General features: G+C 36.5%; 1 protein-coding gene across 4 annotated transcripts in view; it reads left to right on the top strand.

The window, feature by feature from the left end:
• LOC121376912 (protein kinase C-binding protein 1-like) overlaps positions 1-19,028 on the top strand; it is a 113,706-nt gene that overhangs the window by 20,868 nt on the left and 73,810 nt on the right. The window contains exon 1 of one of the 4 annotated variants that reach the window (XM_041504705.1): positions 6,664-6,775. The exons of 2 other annotated variants lie outside the window; for them this stretch is intronic. Coding sequence is in view for 1 of the 2 variants with exons in the window: in XM_041504704.1 (XP_041360638.1) it covers positions 6,778-6,798 (21 nt within the window). In the remaining variant the exon portion in view is untranslated. Of the gene's footprint in view, positions 1-6,663; positions 6,799-19,028 lie in introns of those variants that run through there. One more of the 4 variants, XM_041504704.1, reaches the window with a different exon arrangement.

Here is a 19,028-nt window from a genome sequence, read left to right as displayed (position 1 = left end):
ACATTGTACACCGACAGTGAAAAAACAGTTACATCGACAAGACCAGTTAATTATAATTATGTACATTGTACACCGACAGTGAAAAAACAGTTCCATCAACAACAGCAGTTAATTACATGTACATTGTACACCGACAGTGAAAAAACAGTTACATCGACAAGACCAGTTAATTATAATTATGTACATTGTACACCGACAGTGAAAAAACAGTTCCATCAACAACAGCAGTTAATTACATGTACATTGTACATCGACAGTGAAAAAGCAGTTACATCAACAACAGCAGTTAATTACATGTACATTGCAGCTCCATCAACAAGAGCAGTTAATTACATGTACATTGTACATTGACAGTGAAAAAACAGTTCCATCAAGAGCAGTTAATTACATGTACATTGTACATTGACAGTGACAAAACAGTTCCATCAAGAGCAGTTGATTACATGTACATTGTACATTGACAGTGAAAAAACAGTTCCATCAAGAGCAGTTAATCACATGTACATTGTACATCGACAGTGAAAAAGCAGTTACATCAACAACAGCAGTTAATTACATGTATATTGTATATCGACAGTGAAAAACAGTTCCATGAACAAGAGCAGTTAATTACATGTACATTGTACACTGACAGTGAAAAAACAGTTCCATGAACAAGAGCAATTAATTACATGTACATCGTACATTGACAGTGAGAAAGCAGTTCCATCAACAAGAGCAGTTACTTACATGTACATTGTACACCGACAGTGAAAAAACAGTTACATCGACAAGACCAGTTAATTACATGTACATTGTACACCGACAGTGAAAAAACAGTTACATCGACAAGAGCAGTTAATTACATGTACATTGTACACCGACAGTGAAAAAACAGTTACATCGACAACAGCAGTTAATTACATGTACATTGTACATCGACAGTGAAAAAACAGTTAAATCTACAAGAGCAGTTAATTACATGTACATTGTACATCGACAGTGAAAAAGCAGTTCCATCAACAAGAGCAGTTAATTACATGTACATTGTACACCGACAGTGAAAAAGCAGTTACATCGACAAGAGCAGTTAATTACATGTACATTGTACACCGACAGTGAAAAAACAGTTACATCGACAAGACCAGTTAATTATATGTACATTGTACACCGACAGTGAAAAAACAGTTCCATCAACAACAGCAGTTAATTACATGTACCTTGTACATCGACAGTGAAAAAACAGTTAAATCAACAAGAGCAGTTAATTACATGTACATTGTACATCGACAGTGAAAAAGCAGTTACATCAACAAGAGCAGTTAATTACATGTACACTGCAGCTCCATCAACAAGAGCAGTTAATTACATGTACATTGTACATTGACAGTGAAAAAACAGTTCCATCAAGAACAGTTAATTACATGTACATTGTACATTGACAGTGAAAAAACAGTTCCATCAAGAGCAGTTGATTACATGTACATTGTACATTGACAGTGAAAAAACAGTTCCATCAAGAGCAGTTAGTTATATGTACATTGCAGTTCCATCGACAAGAGCAGTTAATTACATGTACATTGTACATCGACAGTGAAAAAGCAGTTACATCAACAACAGCAGTTAATTACATGTATATTGTATATCGACAGTGAAAAAACAGTTCCATCAACAAGAGCAGTTAATTACATGTACATTGTACACTGACAGTGAAAAAACAGTTCCATGAACAAGAGCAATTAATTACATGTACATTGTACATCGACAGTGAAAAAGCAGTTCCATCAACAAGAGCAGTTAATTACATGTACATTGTACATCGACAGTGAAAAAACAGTTCCATCAACAAGAGCAGTTAATTACATGTACATTGTACATCGACAGTGAAAAAGCAGTTCCATCAACAAGAGCAGTTAATTACATGTATATTGTACATCGACAGTGAAAAAGCAGTTACATCGACAAGAACAGTTATTAATGTGTTCAGGACATCATTGTCTAAAAAAGATATCAGTTACAACACCAAAAAGTTATCTGAAATGAATGTTGAACATGTAAATAAATAACACAATAAACCACAACAAAATGTTGAAACCTGTCGGAATTCTCAGTGTTAATGCTGGTCGATCCCCGTGAAATTATTAGCGAATTTGGTAACAAAGTCTGTAGTCAAAGTGAAGTTTGAGTTATCCAAACATCCATCTAAGCCCTGAACTCACAATCAGCTAGGGGCGGGGCGTAGCCCAGTGGTAAAGTACTCGCTTGATGCACGGTCGGTCTGGGATCGATCCCCGTCGGTGGCCCCATTGGGCTATTTCTCGTTCCAGCCAGTGCTCCACAACTGGTGTAACAAAGGCTGTGGTATGTACTATCCTGTCTGTGGGATGATGCATATTAAAAGATCCCTTGCTGCTAATCGGAAAGAGTAGCCCATTAAGTGGCGACAGCAGGTTTCCTCTCTCTATATCTGTGTGGTCTTTAACCATATGTCTGACGCCATATAACCGTAAATAAAATGTGTTGAGTGTGTCGTTAAACAAAAAACATTTCCTTCAGAATCAGCTGATCGCTGGCCTAGACTTAGAACGACATCTAAGCCCCGACCTCATGATCAGCTGATCACTGGTCTAGACTTATAGAATGACATCTAAGCCCCGAACTCATGATCAGCTGATCACTAGTCTAGACTTAGAACGACATCTAAGCCCCAAACTCATGATCAGCTGATCACTGTCCTAGACTTAGAGGAGTCATCATTATTTAAAGAGAGTTATGTTCACATTTTGGATTGTTTTTGTTTTTTTAAATGGACATGTTTTAAAGTTTGCCATCTCTTAACCTCAAAATATGCATCCAAAAGCATGCATCCAGATACCGACTCCAAACCTTGAGTGAGTGTTCCGCAAGGCTCAATGGGTAGGTGTAAACCACTTGCACCGACCAGTGATCCATAACTGGTTCAACAAAGGCCATTGTTTGTGCTATCCTGCCTGTGGGAAGCGCAAGTAAAAGATCCCATGCTGCTAATCGGAAGAGTAGCCCATGTAGTGGCGACAGTGGGTTTCCTCTCAAAATCTGTGTGGTCCTTAACCATATGTCTGATGCCATATAACCGTAAATAAAATGTGTTGAGTGCGTCGTTAAATAAAACATTTCTTTCTATTTTCTTTTTCCAAAAGCATGCATGTACTGTATCTCCTGAAATAAATATGATCATAATATTAAATTAATGCAAAACGTGTGACTCAATGTTATTTGCATTCATAATTTGAGTCATTTAATTGTTTCTAAGTTTTCTTTTATATGTTACTGATAATTCAAAGAAAAGCAACAAAACCGTGAGTGCAATTGCATGGTTTGTAATAGTCTAATTACTGTATCAATAGTCCAGGCAGCTAGCCGTCGGCCACCCGGACAAAATCTGACATGATCCACCATGGGTGAATGGGCTTAATTCAGTCCACAAATCTTACCGTTGACTGGTTATTCTTTTCTTTTCATATTTTTGCTGAATCTTTGTCTGCATACCACTGTTTTAATTGTTCTTTCGTTTTCTTACACACCCATTGGAGAGAATACTGTGTGAGATTTTGGGTTTCTCTGGGTGATCTGCAACTACTGGGATTATCAGTTTGATGATATTGTATTGGCTGCTCCACGGTGACAACCTGGTCCTCATATACACCCATATATGGCATGAAGGAAGGAAGGAAATGTTTTATTTAACGACGCACTCAACACATTTTATTTATGGCTATATGGCATCAGACATATGGTTAAGGACCACACAGATATTGAGAGAGAAAACCCACTGTCGCCACTTCATGGGCTACTCTTTTCGATTAGCAGCAAGGTGTCTTTTATATGCACCATCCCATAGGCAGGATAGCACATACCACAGCCTTTGATGTACCAGTCATGGTGCACTGGCTGGAGCGAGAAATAACGCAATGTTACAGGCACCATCTGGCTCCTGGGTGGAAAAGTTAACATAGAGGGCTGGTATTGATGCTGATCATCCTATTTATTTATCCATTTACCTTTATTTGATTGATATACCCAATAGCTGATATATCCTTTTGCTGGGGTGCAATTTAATATTTCCTCACTCACTCACTCACAATAAACAAATGTATGTTCCTTTCTTTTTACCCCTCATTACTTATGTAGCCATACATGTATATATATGTATGATAGTATATATGTATAACTGTCTGTTACTGGTATAATTATAATATCACTGATTTCTGACTTTGTCTTTTCTGGTTATTCATATACAGTAAACTAGACACCCATGGAACCAAGTAAATTGTCCCATTTTAAGAGATATTGACGATTTTCAGGGGTTTAAAATTGAATGCATGCATTGATGCATTTATGCTTTTGTTGTACTCTATTACTTAAGTTATTTTCATGTTTAATAATTTTATCTTCAAGTCGTTAAAGGATTGTGTTATTTCTTTTACGTTCATTGGGATATGAACAAAAAAAATCATCCGCAAAATTAAACTGTGAATCAGTGAAGCCGTTCTCACGTAAGTTTGCGGATGACTTTTTTGTTCATATACCCAGATATAACAGACAATACTTACAGTTAAATTTGAATGATACTTGCTAATAATAACACTAATAACGCCCAGTAAGACAACTTGCCCACAAAAAATGACATCATTAGATATGACGTTCCCTGACGACGTAAATTTTAGGTTCATCGAGAATTGAACAAACTCTGGTTGTTACGTCTGGACCAATGGGATGACGTTATATTGTAATGAATGTAAGAGAAGTTTAATTATAGTTCAATACAGTGATGTTTAGCTGGAAGATCGATATGATAATGAAACGCTACTGACATCTTTTAGACACTGTAAGGCCAACATGACTTTTTAGGCCATAGGATTTAAAATTTCATCGGAAACACTTTTTCAGTTCTGTGCCTTGTGATCATGTGAACCCATTGGAAACTGTTTTTCAGTTCCGTTGAGTAGTCGTACTCGATATAATAATCATGGAAAACAAAATATCTGTTCTGTGATTTTACCGAGACATTACTGACACGGTACCGAAATGATCGTTTCCATGAAATCCGAAGGCATGCATTTGTTTTACTAAACAAAAACAAATTAAAACAAGAGGAAGAAGGAAATGTTTTATTTAACGACACACTCAACACATTTTATTTATGGTTATATGGCGTCAGACATATGGTTAAGGACCACACAGATATTGAGAGAGGAAACCTACTGTCGCCACTTCATGGGCTACTCTTTTCGATTAGCAGCAAGGGATCTTTTGAAACAAGAGGAAGACAATGGATTAAATGCTTTGTTGTTTTATCAATCTTTGAAGCAAATCATGTCTGTGAAGGATATCAATTGAAGTTGCCAGTTGATCTTTATAATTGCTTAATTTATATTTGACTCTCTCTCTCTCTCTCTCTCTCTCTCTCTCTCTCTCTCTCTCTCTCTCTCTCTCTCTCTCTCTCTCTCTCTCTCTCGTTCGTACACATGCAGACACAAAATGGTGATTGTCCTTTTGGCTAACCCAAGGATGTGCATGTTACACCATCCAAGTTCGCAGTCAGGTAATCTGGCTGATGACAGCAAAATGATAATATACGAAGCAATTAGCTAGTGGTGTCATAATGATTGATAATGATCTAATCATCCGGTTTTCAGAGCTACAATTTGTACTAAATAAACATTTTAGGACTGAAGAGAGGTTTTTGCTTTAGTGTTAAAAGATGTGTAAATCACTTTAGAAAATATAATGTCCCGTTTTGAGAGAATTGTTTATACAGAGGGTCTCGTGTTGAGTAGTTTCATTGTATTCACCTTTGTTTGACACTCAGTAGCTGATGTATTGTAACATTTCGCTTGGGTGTCGTTAAACATTCATTTGTTTGTTTGTTCATTTTTTTCATTCATTTGTTTGTTTGTTTGTTTGTCCGTTCATCTGTTTGTTCCTGAATTCATTTGCTTGTTCTTTCGTTCATTCACGTATTGTTTTTCTCGTTGGACAATCATCATTTTGCACATACAGGTGAGCTATGAACCAATTACCTGGCTACTACATCATATACCTGGAGTTTATTTTGACATTAATGCATAAAGAATTTATAGATAGGAGTTATAAAGAATTATTTTGAAAATTTATTTTACAATAGTGGATAAACAATTTCTTATAATTATTCAGAATTTTTTGTTTTAAATAGTAGTTCAATAATTTTCATAATGACACAGTTGAACCACACTTGGAAACTTTCTTTTGAAAATAGTGAATAAACAATATTGTACAATTAATTGCCACAGGTAGTGCTATATTTATATATGTTTTTAACAGTATTTGTACATGAAAATAAAAAACTGTTTTCGACTTTTTTTGTTGAGTATTTTGATCTTTAATATATAACTTCATGTTGATGTGTCGGTGCGGATGTAAAATGATGCATTTAATGAAGAACCTACCTATAAGATTTTTAAAAAGAAGACAAATATATTTTGTGTCTTTCAAAAACACCACAGGATGTTGTGTAGTGAAACACAACTGGGCCTAATTGCATAACCCTTTTTTCCCCCCAGCAAGCTGACCTAGCTAGCCCCTAGCTGACAGCACAGTCCTGTTACAATGTAATCAACGATGTGCCATCAAGCTCCGCCCTCTGGTCTATTAATAGCTCAACCTTTTCCTGCTCTGCGTTGCCTTCGCTGGGCTGCATGCAATAGCACTGCTTAAAATAAGCAAGTGACTTTATTGAGTTTGCTGGGTAAATGAGGATAAGAAGTCATATTTTGAAGTATGTCACAAGACATGTCTATGGTTTGTATTTACTGTGATTAGTAGGACCAGGCCTGCTAACAGTGTGTGTGCTGTGTAGATCTGTGAAGGCATGCAGTGCCTTGCTGCATGCTGTCTCCTTTATAACGTAGTCTGGAGGTATTCTCTTTGTTGAACTAGCCACTCGCTTTAACACACCATGTGATCTATAGCTGAGCTCGGTGCGGCTGCCCGCTTGTTTAAATGCCAGGGACCTTGTGTTTCCAAGCCTGCTGCATCTTGTTAGTTGTTGGTGCATTTGCAGCACAAATGGAAAATTGCTTTTAAAGTCGTCTTTCCAAAGTTAATGTCGTTAAGGTATAACATTAATGTTTGACAGTTGATTAAACTCGTTTTGTAATTATTTTGGATACTATTTTACTGTAATTTAATTAAACATGCTTTCTAATAGTGCCGTATAATATATTTTACACTCATTTAAACTTAACAGTATAATGTCGCATAATATTTTACTCTAATTAAAGCGGTATTTATGTTGTTTAATAAATAATATTGTTTAGTATTTTACTTTAGTTAATTAATCATGTTTTGGGGCGGGATTTAGCTGGCGGTTGAGTGCTCGTTTGAGGTGATTGCATCGCAGGATCGAACCACCTCTGTGGATCCATTCAACTGTTCGGGGTTTTTCTCGTTCCAACCAGTGCACCACAACCGGTCAAAGGCAGTTGTATGCATGTGCTTTCCTGTCTCTGAAAAGTGCATATAAAATATAAGATCCCTAATATAATGGGAAAATGTAGTGGGTTTCCTCTGATGCCTTAAATTATATGTGTTAGAATTACCAAATGTTTGATATCCAATAGCCGATGATTAATTAATCAATGTGCTCTATACATGGTGTCATTAAACCAAATAAACTTAAAAGGGAGACTAAACTCCAACATGATTCTTATGTGTTGGAAAGATGCATACCCAGACCACCAACACATACTGACACTTTAACAAATGAAAAATGCGTAATTTTAGAGTAAGTAAAAAACCCATGATTATTCCTGCTAACTGGGTGCAGCCATTTTGTTTCGTTTTCGTGGCATCCAGTACTATGGATTGGGGCGAAGTGACATCAGCTCCGACCAACTCCTATATGCAGTGTAAACAAAAGCAGTAATTTACGACACGGCTCTTCACTTTAATCAACCAGTCTTGTAAAACAACATAAATGACTTGATAGTATAATTTATTATATAATATTTAGTGAAATATCTTAAAATATCAGTGAAATAAAAGTGTTATCAGTCACTCAGTGATGATATACAATTGTATCATGTATAACACATTTTACAGTGAAAATTTAACTATTTCACTCTAAAATGTATTATTGTCACTGTAGAAAGTGTTGTCTTCACTGTAAGAAAGCCGAAACTATTTTGCTGCTTGCATTTTAAAAATAAAGGTAAATTGCCAAAAGTTATATAATAAATCGAAAATTTCATGTTTGTAATATTTGAAGTTTGTAATCATGTCTCACAAGTTGCTCTTGCAAACTTCTCGTGAAGTTTGCAATCTTATCACACTTGTTGCGCAAGCGTGACACGTGAGATATGATTACAAACTTCACTCAATGAGATATAAATCATATTTGACAAAAAACATGAAATATCCTCTATATACTATTTAACTAAATGTATTTCAATTTGCATCAACAGAATGAAATGGAGTTATAAAGTATTTTTCTCTCTTAAAAAATCCAAAGAAAAAATGCATATTATTAGGCCTATTGGTAGAGTCCAATGGAGCAAAAATGACCACTCACGATACCCAAGTGATAATTTTCTTTTCTTTGGGACTACATAATTGGTCAGTTTTGTTATTTTAGATGGGAAAGCAGGATGGCTGATAATGTCCATTAACATTGTAGGGGCGGCAGGTTATACCACAATACCTTGATCTTAAAAAAATGGCAAGTATTTTTGTATGTGTGTCTAAGACAGTGGTAATCACTTACCTAGACTGACACGTTAAGTACTACATAACCACCGGCTCGCCAGAATGTGTATTCACTGGGATGGTACAAAATAGCTGTGCCCGTTATATATAATAGCCATCACATTTAACCGTTTTATTAATTAACTATACGATTATACTTGTTGATATTAAGCAATAATGTGCATTATGTATCATTGAATATGCATACCAGCGGTCAAAAGCCTTGCTTTAGCATTCTTTTAAACTTTAATCAATGACGTGTTTTGTATTGTATGTCCTTAAACTTTTTACTCAAATTAATTAATAACACTTTAATTGTGTTATATATATATAATTATTTGCTAGATATAGATAGATATGTAGATATATAAGCATGCTCTATAATTATGCCACATAATAGTTTAATTACTTTATTTCATTAAATATATTAGCACATTAATTTTGAATATTAATATATTGATACCTGTGCTTCTTAAACTGGGTTTGGATTGATTAGAAGAGTTTAGGGGTTATATAACAGTGGTCAGCAAGAAATACTGGTATTAATCAGGCTTACATTTACTAACAGGCCGGGACAGATCGAAGTGGACAATTTGACTTGTGGTACATGTACTTGAACTATTGCTGGGAGGTGTTGGGAGGAGCTAGGGTCAGTGTAAATACTGGTATTACATTTACTAACAGGCCGGGACAGATCGAAGTGGACAATTTGACTTGTGGTACATGTACTTGAAATATTGCTGGGAGGTGTTGGGAGGAGCTAGGGTCAGTGTAAATACTGATTAATGCACCAGATGTGTGTGTGTATTGATGTATAGTGATGCATGCCTCTGAGAATTGAACATCTGCATAAACCATTTGGTTACCCAAAAGCAAATTCAGGTAACTCATTTCATTTTTACGTAAGGTGCCATGACCATGTAAATGGCGTCATAAATTCTATGCGCGAATGAAAAATGGGTTATGTAACACTATACTTATGTGAACAACACGCAAATGAAACTATCGCTCTTGCCATTTTCCGAATCCTGTGATGTTCCAGTGATACAACTGATGTGCATGGTGATCACTTGTAGAAATCCATAATCGATTGTCACAGAAAATGTTAACTGTAATTGTCCCTCTCGTTGTATAGAGTGTACCGTATTTTCCGGCTTATTACACGCACTGGTGCATAAACCGCACCCCTTGTTTTTAGACCAAGTTCCGACCTTTGTTCGTACATAAACCGCACCTTTAAGTAAGCCGCAGTTAAAATAAAGCCACAATCTTAATTACAGTTAATTGTTTGTATTTAATAATAATAAAGATATCCATTCTCCCTTAAATTCAAACAATAAATAATTGTTGATTGTGTTACTTTCAGTTTCATTTCACCTAATGGGAAAGTTTCATAAACAAAACACCTTTGACAAACCCCACTATTTTTACGAAAATATGAACAAGAACTTGATAATGCTAATTTCGTAATCTTGCATTAGTTGCAAAGAAGAAAAAAAACATGATAATATTTTATTTGTTACAGTATGATTACAAAGTGAAAATTACTAGTAGATCTACTCACTCGATTGCAAAACACGCGTTTCTCTGTAACCTAACTAGCGTGCCGTGTGCAAAAATTACATATTCAAACGAGGTCAGGGCAAGCTGGATATGTGGCAGTGAACCGAAACTAAGCACAAGGCTATCGATCGTTTAGTTTCGACATTGTTTTATAACTTTTAAACGATAGCCTTTAAAACATATATATATATTTGCCGAGAATTATATATGTATAATTACATGTAATATAACGAAATACATTACAACAACGTTATGCTCTGTATAAATTAGCGGGCTAATTAGATTGGAAATGTCGACATTTAATACAAACATTACAGGTACTCCGATTATGTTATTTTAATTCGCAAGCTTCGTACTAAACTTTAATTTTTATATATTAATTAAAAACATTACAAACAGGTTAGAAACAGTGGCGTTAAAGATATCAAGAAACTGTTTTGATGTCCTTGTTACGGTCTGGCTTTTGCAATTGGCCATAAATGGCCATGACATTGTAGTTGATTACATGACATTGTTTAGGCTGCCACTGGCTTTTTATCTGCAATATCGAACATGCAAGTTGGGTGTGTTTACTACAAAGTATAACAACACTACTTTGTATAATATGAGGAAAGTTCCTTCATTTTAGAACATCTGACAAACACATCTGATGCACTACTAACAATAAATGTTACAGAAATCAAACTAAGAAAGTTCGCGGACGAGTCCATTTTTGAAACTGTAAGTATAACAATACCCAAGTGATGTATTGTTTCTAGCCTGACTAGACTATTAATAAAGAGCCATTCCATTGTAATACTTTAGTCCAAGTCATTTGGTATGCTATATTATTATTATGAGATTGAAAAAAAAAGAGTTCTGGTTTATATGCACAGTGGTTACCGTAAAATTCATAAATTAGGCGCACCGTTTTATAAACCACACCTTGCAATTCACAATAAAAAAGTAGCGGATTATATGCTGAAAAATATATATATATTTTTTTTTTCCATGTCTACATAAAGAAAATAAAGTTTGTTTTTGTTAACAACACCACTAGAGCACATTGATTAATTAATGATCGGCTATTGGATGTCAAACATTTGGTAATTCTGACTCATAGTCATCAGAGGAAACCCGCTACATTTTTCCTGCAGCAAGGGATCTTTTGTATGCACTTTCCCACAGACAGGAAAGCACATACAATGGCCTTTGACCAGTTGTGGTGCACTGGTTGGAATGAGAAAAAATCCAGTCATTTGAATGGATCCACCAAAGTGGTTCGATCCTGCGATACAAGCACCTCAGGCAAGAGCTTAACTGACTGAGCTAAATCCTGCCCCTGAAGAAAATATTGGACCATTATTAAATTAAAGCCACAATGGGAGATTTGTAGGGTCTATATCTCAGTGAGCAAAACAAAGAGGATGTTTTATTTAACGACGCCACTAGAGCACATTGATTTTTTATCTTATCATCGGCTATTGGATGTTATATATGTAGGTACATATAGTTCTAATTTAATATAAATCTTCCGTGAATTTATATATTCTAATCGATTTAGGGGATAACTATATTATATTTGACCATTTTCAGGTTATATACAGTCGCAAATTGAGGTTTACTGGCAACATGGAGTGGAGACGGTAAAACGGATATTTGCAACTGTATAACCAGCGTGAACGTTCTCAAATGGTCAAATACAACAGTTAATTTTATTACCATTCTAATTCAATAAATGCATTTTCTTTTTTTAAATTGTTTAAATAATAATTTTTCGAAATAAATGCAGCATTAACAAAAACCTGGTCACTACTATCGTGTTTGAAGTCATCCGCCTTATAAAATAATTATACGGCGAGCAGACTAAAAAATATGTTTTTACATATAATACAAATGCTGCCCCTAATATCGTTTTAAATTTTATTGTTTTATTAACAACTATACCAACCATTATTACTGAGTTCACTTATTCTGAATACTCATCACGACAACTGGTGCTTGATAACAAAGATTCATAATTCGGCAGAATTGTTGTTACTTGCTTACACATTCCTGTCAGCGTCACTCACATGATGTCACACAAATGTTTATAAACAGCATTTATGTAAATTTTTTAGAGGAGCATGCATTTTGCTTCAGAAAAAGATTGAATGTTGTTATTTTAAAACTAAGTACGTCCAACTAAACAGAAAAGTAGCGTATGAATATGCAAATAGGCTCTTAGGAAATCCCCCCAATTTCTCCTCAAATGGATTTGATTAGCCAATCAAATTTCACGTTATATGCAGAGTAAATTAGAATTAGGAGATGACCATATGGAATTTTTAGATATGATTACAAAGTGAAAATTACTAGTAGATCTACTCACTCGATTGCAAAACACGCGTTTCTCTGTAACCTAACTAGCGTGCCGTGTGCAAAAATTACATATTCAAACGAGGTCAGGGCAAGCTGGATATGTGGCAGTGAACCGAAACTAAGCACAAGGCTATCGATCGTTTAGTTTCGACATTGTTTTATAACTTTTAAACGATAGCCTTTAAAACATATATATATATTTGCCGAGAATTATATATGTATAATTACATGTAATATAACGAAATACATTACAACAACGTTATGCTCTGTATAAATTAGCGGGCTAATTAGATTGGAAATGTCGACATTTAATACAAACATTACAGGTACTCCGATTATGTTATTTTAATTCGCAAGCTTCGTACTAAACTTTAATTTTTATATATTAATTAAAAACATTACAAACAGGTTAGAAACAGTGGCGTTAAAGATATCAAGAAACTGTTTTGATGTCCTTGTTACGGTCTGGCTTTTGCAATTGGCCATAAATGGCCATGACATTGTAGTTGATTACATGACATTGTTTAGGCTGCCACTGGCTTTTTATCTGCAATATCGAACATGCAAGTTGGGTGTGTTTACTACAAAGTATAACAACACTACTTTGTATAATATGAGGAAAGTTCCTTCATTTTAGAACATCTGACAAACACATCTGATGCACTACTAACAATAAATGTTACAGAAATCAAACTAAGAAAGTTCGCGGACGAGTCCATTTTTGAAACTGTAAGTATAACAATACCCAAGTGATGTATTGTTTCTAGCCTGACTAGACTATTAATAAAGAGCCATTCCATTGTAATACTTTAGTCCAAGTCATTTGGTATGCTATATTATTATTATGAGATTGAAAAAAAAAGAGTTCTGGTTTATATGCACAGTGGTTACCGTAAAATTCATAAATTAGGCGCACCGTTTTATAAACCACACCTTGCAATTCACAATAAAAAAGTAGCGGATTATATGCTGAAAAATATATATATATTTTTTTTTTCCATGTCTACATAAAGAAAATAAAGTTTGTTTTTGTTAACAACACCACTAGAGCACATTGATTAATTAATGATCGGCTATTGGATGTCAAACATTTGGTAATTCTGACTCATAGTCATCAGAGGAAACCCGCTACATTTTTCCTGCAGCAAGGGATCTTTTGTATGCACTTTCCCACAGACAGGAAAGCACATACAATGGCCTTTGACCAGTTGTGGTGCACTGGTTGGAATGAGAAAAAATCCAGTCATTTGAATGGATCCACCAAAGTGGTTCGATCCTGCGATACAAGCACCTCAGGCAAGAGCTTAACTGACTGAGCTAAATCCTGCCCCTGAAGAAAATATTGGACCATTATTAAATTAAAGCCACAATGGGAGATTTGTAGGGTCTATATCTCAGTGAGCAAAACAAAGAGGATGTTTTATTTAACGACGCCACTAGAGCACATTGATTTTTTATCTTATCATCGGCTATTGGATGTTATATATGTAGGTACATATAGTTCTAATTTAATATAAATCTTCCGTGAATTTATATATTTCTAATCGATTTAGGGGATAACTATATTATATTTGACCATTTTCAGGTTATATACAGTCGCAAATTGAGGTTTACTGGCAACATGGAGTGGAGACGGTAAAACGGATATTTGCAACTGTATAACCAGCGTGAACGTTCTCAAATGGTCAAATACAACAGTTAATTTTATTACCATTCTAATTCAATAAATGCATTTTCTTTTTTTAAATTGTTTAAATAATAATTTTTCGAAATAAATGCAGCATTAACAAAAACCTGGTCACTACTATCGTGTTTGAAGTCATCCGCCTTATAAAATAATTATACGGCGAGCAGACTAAAAAATATGTTTTTACATATAATACAAATGCTGCCCCTAATATCGTTTTAAATTTTATTGTTTTATTAACAACTATACCAACCATTATTACTGAGTTCACTTATTCTGAATACTCATCACGACAACTGGTGCTTGATAACAAAGATTCATAATTCGGCAGAATTGTTGTTACTTGCTTACACATTCCTGTCAGCGTCACTCACATGATGTCACACAAATGTTTATAAACAGCATTTATGTAAATTTTTTAGAGGAGCATGCATTTTGCTTCAGAAAAAGATTGAATGTTGTTATTTTAAAACTAAGTACGTCCAACTAAACAGAAAAGTAGCGTATGAATATGCAAATAGGCTCTTAGGAAATCCCCCCAATTTCTCCTCAAATGGATTTGATTAGCCAATCAAATTTCACGTTATATGCAGAGTAAATTAGAATTAGGAGATGACCATATGGAATTTTTAGATTTGCGGCTGTTATTGTCTATTTGATCCTGCAAATCCTGGCTACAATCTAACTGCAGACCCTTGAACCGTCAACTTGGCCTGTTCCAATTGCTAATGACGTCATTAGATTTCTGGGTGTTATTTTCATTTGATCCCGGAAAAAGAATGTAATTAACCAATCACAATACAGAACACACTTGCCATCAGGTTACAATTATTATTAAAAAATCAATATAGGAAGGGATATATATGCTATGCAGGGACTTCTCCCTTCACATCTGTCAGGTCATAGGCTTTAACTTCCACATTAAGAACAAGTTGTTACCGGTCTCGGTGGTTAAGCAACTGGACATAAGGCTGGTAGGTACCGGGTTCGCAGCCTGGTACCAGCTCCCACCAAGAGCGAGTTTTAACGATTCAGCGGGTAGGCGTAAGACCACTACATGCACCCTCTTCTCTCTCAATAACCACTAACACCTAATATCTAACCCACTGGCCTAGACAGCCCAGATAGCTGAGGTGGAACCTTAATTGTATATAAGCACGAAAATAAGTTGAAATGAATGAATGAATGCTACTTATTGGGTTGATCACACCTGCCACTACGTAAAACAGTTTGGTGGTGTCAGTCTTGTCCTCTACATACTGGCATGTTGTTAACCATCAGCCTGTTACTGTTCACCAGACACAGCTGGTTTCAGTCTAATTGGGTGATTCACAGCTGCTTCAAGTCTTTCAGTACAGAGTGAGGTGTCGCCCAAGGGGCAATGGGTCTTTAGATTCATCTACCTCACTGAACCCATTGGCTTCTCTAGACAAGTTTCTCTTATTGCAACTGGGGCAGGACGTAGCCCAGCGGTAAAGCACTCGCCTGATGCACAATCAGTCTTGGATCAGTCCCTGTCAGTGGACCCATTGGCCTCTCTCTCATTCCAGCCATTGCACCATGACTGGTACATGTATATATATCAAAGGCCGTGATATGTGCTACCCTGTGTGTGGGATGGTGCATATAAAAGATCCCTTGCTATTGGAAAAATGTAGCGGGTTTCCTCTCAAAGATGTCCACAGCAAAACAAGTGGGCATTTGCAGGGGTTGCTGTATGTTATGTTAAAATTACTTAATATTTGACATCCAATAGCCAATTATTAATAAATCAATGTGCTCTAGGTGATGTCATTAAACAAAACAAACTTGAAATTATTGCAACTAGTTCTTCATCCATGTGCATACATTAAAGATAAAAATGCCCACCATGTACCTCAGAGTGAAGTCTGGAGTCGTATCACACATACAGGCTGTGATTGTGTGACACATTTGATGTGCAGACATGAGATGATCCACATACAGTATGATACATGTATGTCCCGTTTCACTGAAAATGTGAAGCTTTTTTTTGTTCTCAAAACTAATTTTATACATATCAAAGTTGCAGACCTAGTTACAGTCGATGAAAATGGACACTAAATTTGGTTATCTACAAACCTGTAACACATTGAATAACGTTACAATAGGGTCAAACAAGAGTCTGTTAAGTTGACATGGGACATAGAGCTCGTCTCCATAACTTTTACTTCTCAGAGGTATGTGCATTTTTAAAAATATGAAAAATGCATTTTGTTGTATTAAAAACACCAGGATGACCAGAAACACTTTGGCTGTATGGAAATGGATAGTCTAATTAAGCAATAAAATCTTAAGTAATATTGTTTGCTTTCATATACACCAGAATATAGCTCTAACAGTGAAAAATATGCTGTATAGTGTTTATAAACTAGGGTCTGTCACTTTTAACAACAACCCATGAAGTGGCAACAGCGGGTTTCCTCTCTCAATATCTGTGTAGTCTTTAACCATACATGTATGTCTGATGCCATATAACCGTAAATAAAATGTGTTGAGTGTGTCGTTAAATAAAACATTTTCTTCCTTCCTTCCTTTTAACAACAACATACATGCATGTACTAATTAGAAAGTGAAATGTATTTTGAGCTAAGTAACCGGCCTCGGTGGTGTCATCGTTAGGCCATCAGACATAAGGCTGGTACAATGTAGATACAGGGTGGTGGTGTCATCGTAAGGCCATCAGACATAAGGCTGGTACAATGTAGATACAGGGTGGTGGTGTCATCGTCAGGCCATCAGACATAAGGCTGGTACAATGTAGATACAGGGTGGTGGTGTCATCGTCAGGCCATCAGACATAAGGCTGGTACAATGTAGATACAGGGTGGTGGTGTCATCGTCGGGCCATCAGACATAAGGCTGGTACAATGTAGATACAGGGTGGTGGTGTCATCGTCAGGCCATCAGACATAAGGCTGGTACAATGTAGATACAGGGTGGTGGTGTCATCGTTAGGCCATCAGACATACGGCTGGTACAATGTAGATACAGGGTGGTGGTGTCATCGTTAGGCCATCAGACATAAGGCTGGTACAATGTAGATACAGGGTGGTGGTGTCATCGTTAGGCCATCAGACATAAGGCTGGTACAGTGTAGATACAGGGCGGTGGTGTCATCGTTAGGCCATCAGACATAAGGCTGGTACAGTGTAGATACAGGGCGGTGGTGTCATCGTTAGGCCATCAGACATACGGCTGGTACAGTGTAGATACAGGGCGGTGGTGTCATCGTTAGGCCATCAGACATAAGGCTGGTACAATGTAGATACAGGGCGGTGGTGTCATCGTTAGGCCATCAGACATAAGGCTGGTACAATGTAGATACAGGGCGGTGGTGTCATCGTTAGGCCATCAGACATAAGGCTGGTACAATGTAGATACAGGGCGGTGGTGTCATCGTTAGGCCATCAGACATAAGGCTGGTACAATGTAGATACAGGGTGGTGGTGTCATCGTTAGGCCATCAGACATACGGCTGGTACAATGTAGATACAGGGTGGTGGTGTCATCGTTAGGCCATCAGACATAAGGCTGGTACAATGTAGATACAGGGTGGTGGTGTCATCGTTAGGCCATCAGACATAAGGCTGGTACAATGTAGGGTTCATTCACAGCCGGGTACCGGCTCCCACCCAGAGTCCGTGTTTCCAACTCGATAGGTAGGTGTATATTACAGACCATTACAGATAGCTGAGGTGTGTGCCCAGGCCAGCGTGTTTGAGCCCTAATAAGTTGAAATGAGATGGAATGAAATGAGCTAAGTACTACAAACATTAAGAAGACCAAAAACACACTGACACTGATATTCTGAGCAAAAACACACTGAATACACTTGACACTGATATTCTGAGCAAAAACACACTGAATACACTGACACTGATATTCTGAGCAGAAACACACTGAATACACTGACACTGATATTCTGAGCAAAAACACACTGAATACACTGACACTGATATTAGCAAAAACACACTGAATACACTGACACTGATATTAGGCTGAGCAAAAGGGTGGTGGTGTCATCGTCAGGCCATCAGACACACTGAATACACTGACACTGATATTAGCAAGTAACCGGCCTCGGTGGTGTCATGTTAAACATCGTCAGGCCGTGACAGACGTAAGGCTGATACAATGTATTTTGAGCTGAATACACTGACACTGATATTAACAAAAACACTGAATACACTGACACTGATATTCTGAGCAAAAACACACTGAATACACTGACACTGATATTCTGAGCAAAAACACACTGAATACACTGACACTGATATTAGCACAAACACACTGAATACACTGACACTGATATTAGCAAAAACACACTGAATACACTGACATTGATATTCTGAGCAAAAACACACTGAATACACTGACACTGCTATTCTGAGCAGAAACACTGAATACACTGACACTGCTATTCTGAGCAGAAACACACTGAGTACACTGACACTGATATTCTGAGCAGAAACACACTGACACTGATATTCTGAGCAGAAACACACTGAGTACACTGACACTGATATTCTGAGCAGAAACACACTGAGTACACTGACACTGATATTCTGAGCAGAAACACACTGAGTACACTGACACTGATATTCTGAGCAAGAAAATGTAATCTTTATATGCAGCCTTCTACGTTAACTTGTCCATCTAGGAGCCTACTTGTATT

The sequence above is a fragment of the Gigantopelta aegis genome, chromosome 7 (assembly GCF_016097555.1).
Source record: "Gigantopelta aegis isolate Gae_Host chromosome 7, Gae_host_genome, whole genome shotgun sequence".
In the NCBI taxonomy this organism is placed as follows: domain Eukaryota; kingdom Metazoa; phylum Mollusca; class Gastropoda; order Neomphalida; family Peltospiridae; genus Gigantopelta; species Gigantopelta aegis.
The sequence above is the reverse complement of the archived record's forward strand: the minus strand, read 5'-3'. Positions and strand labels throughout refer to the sequence as shown.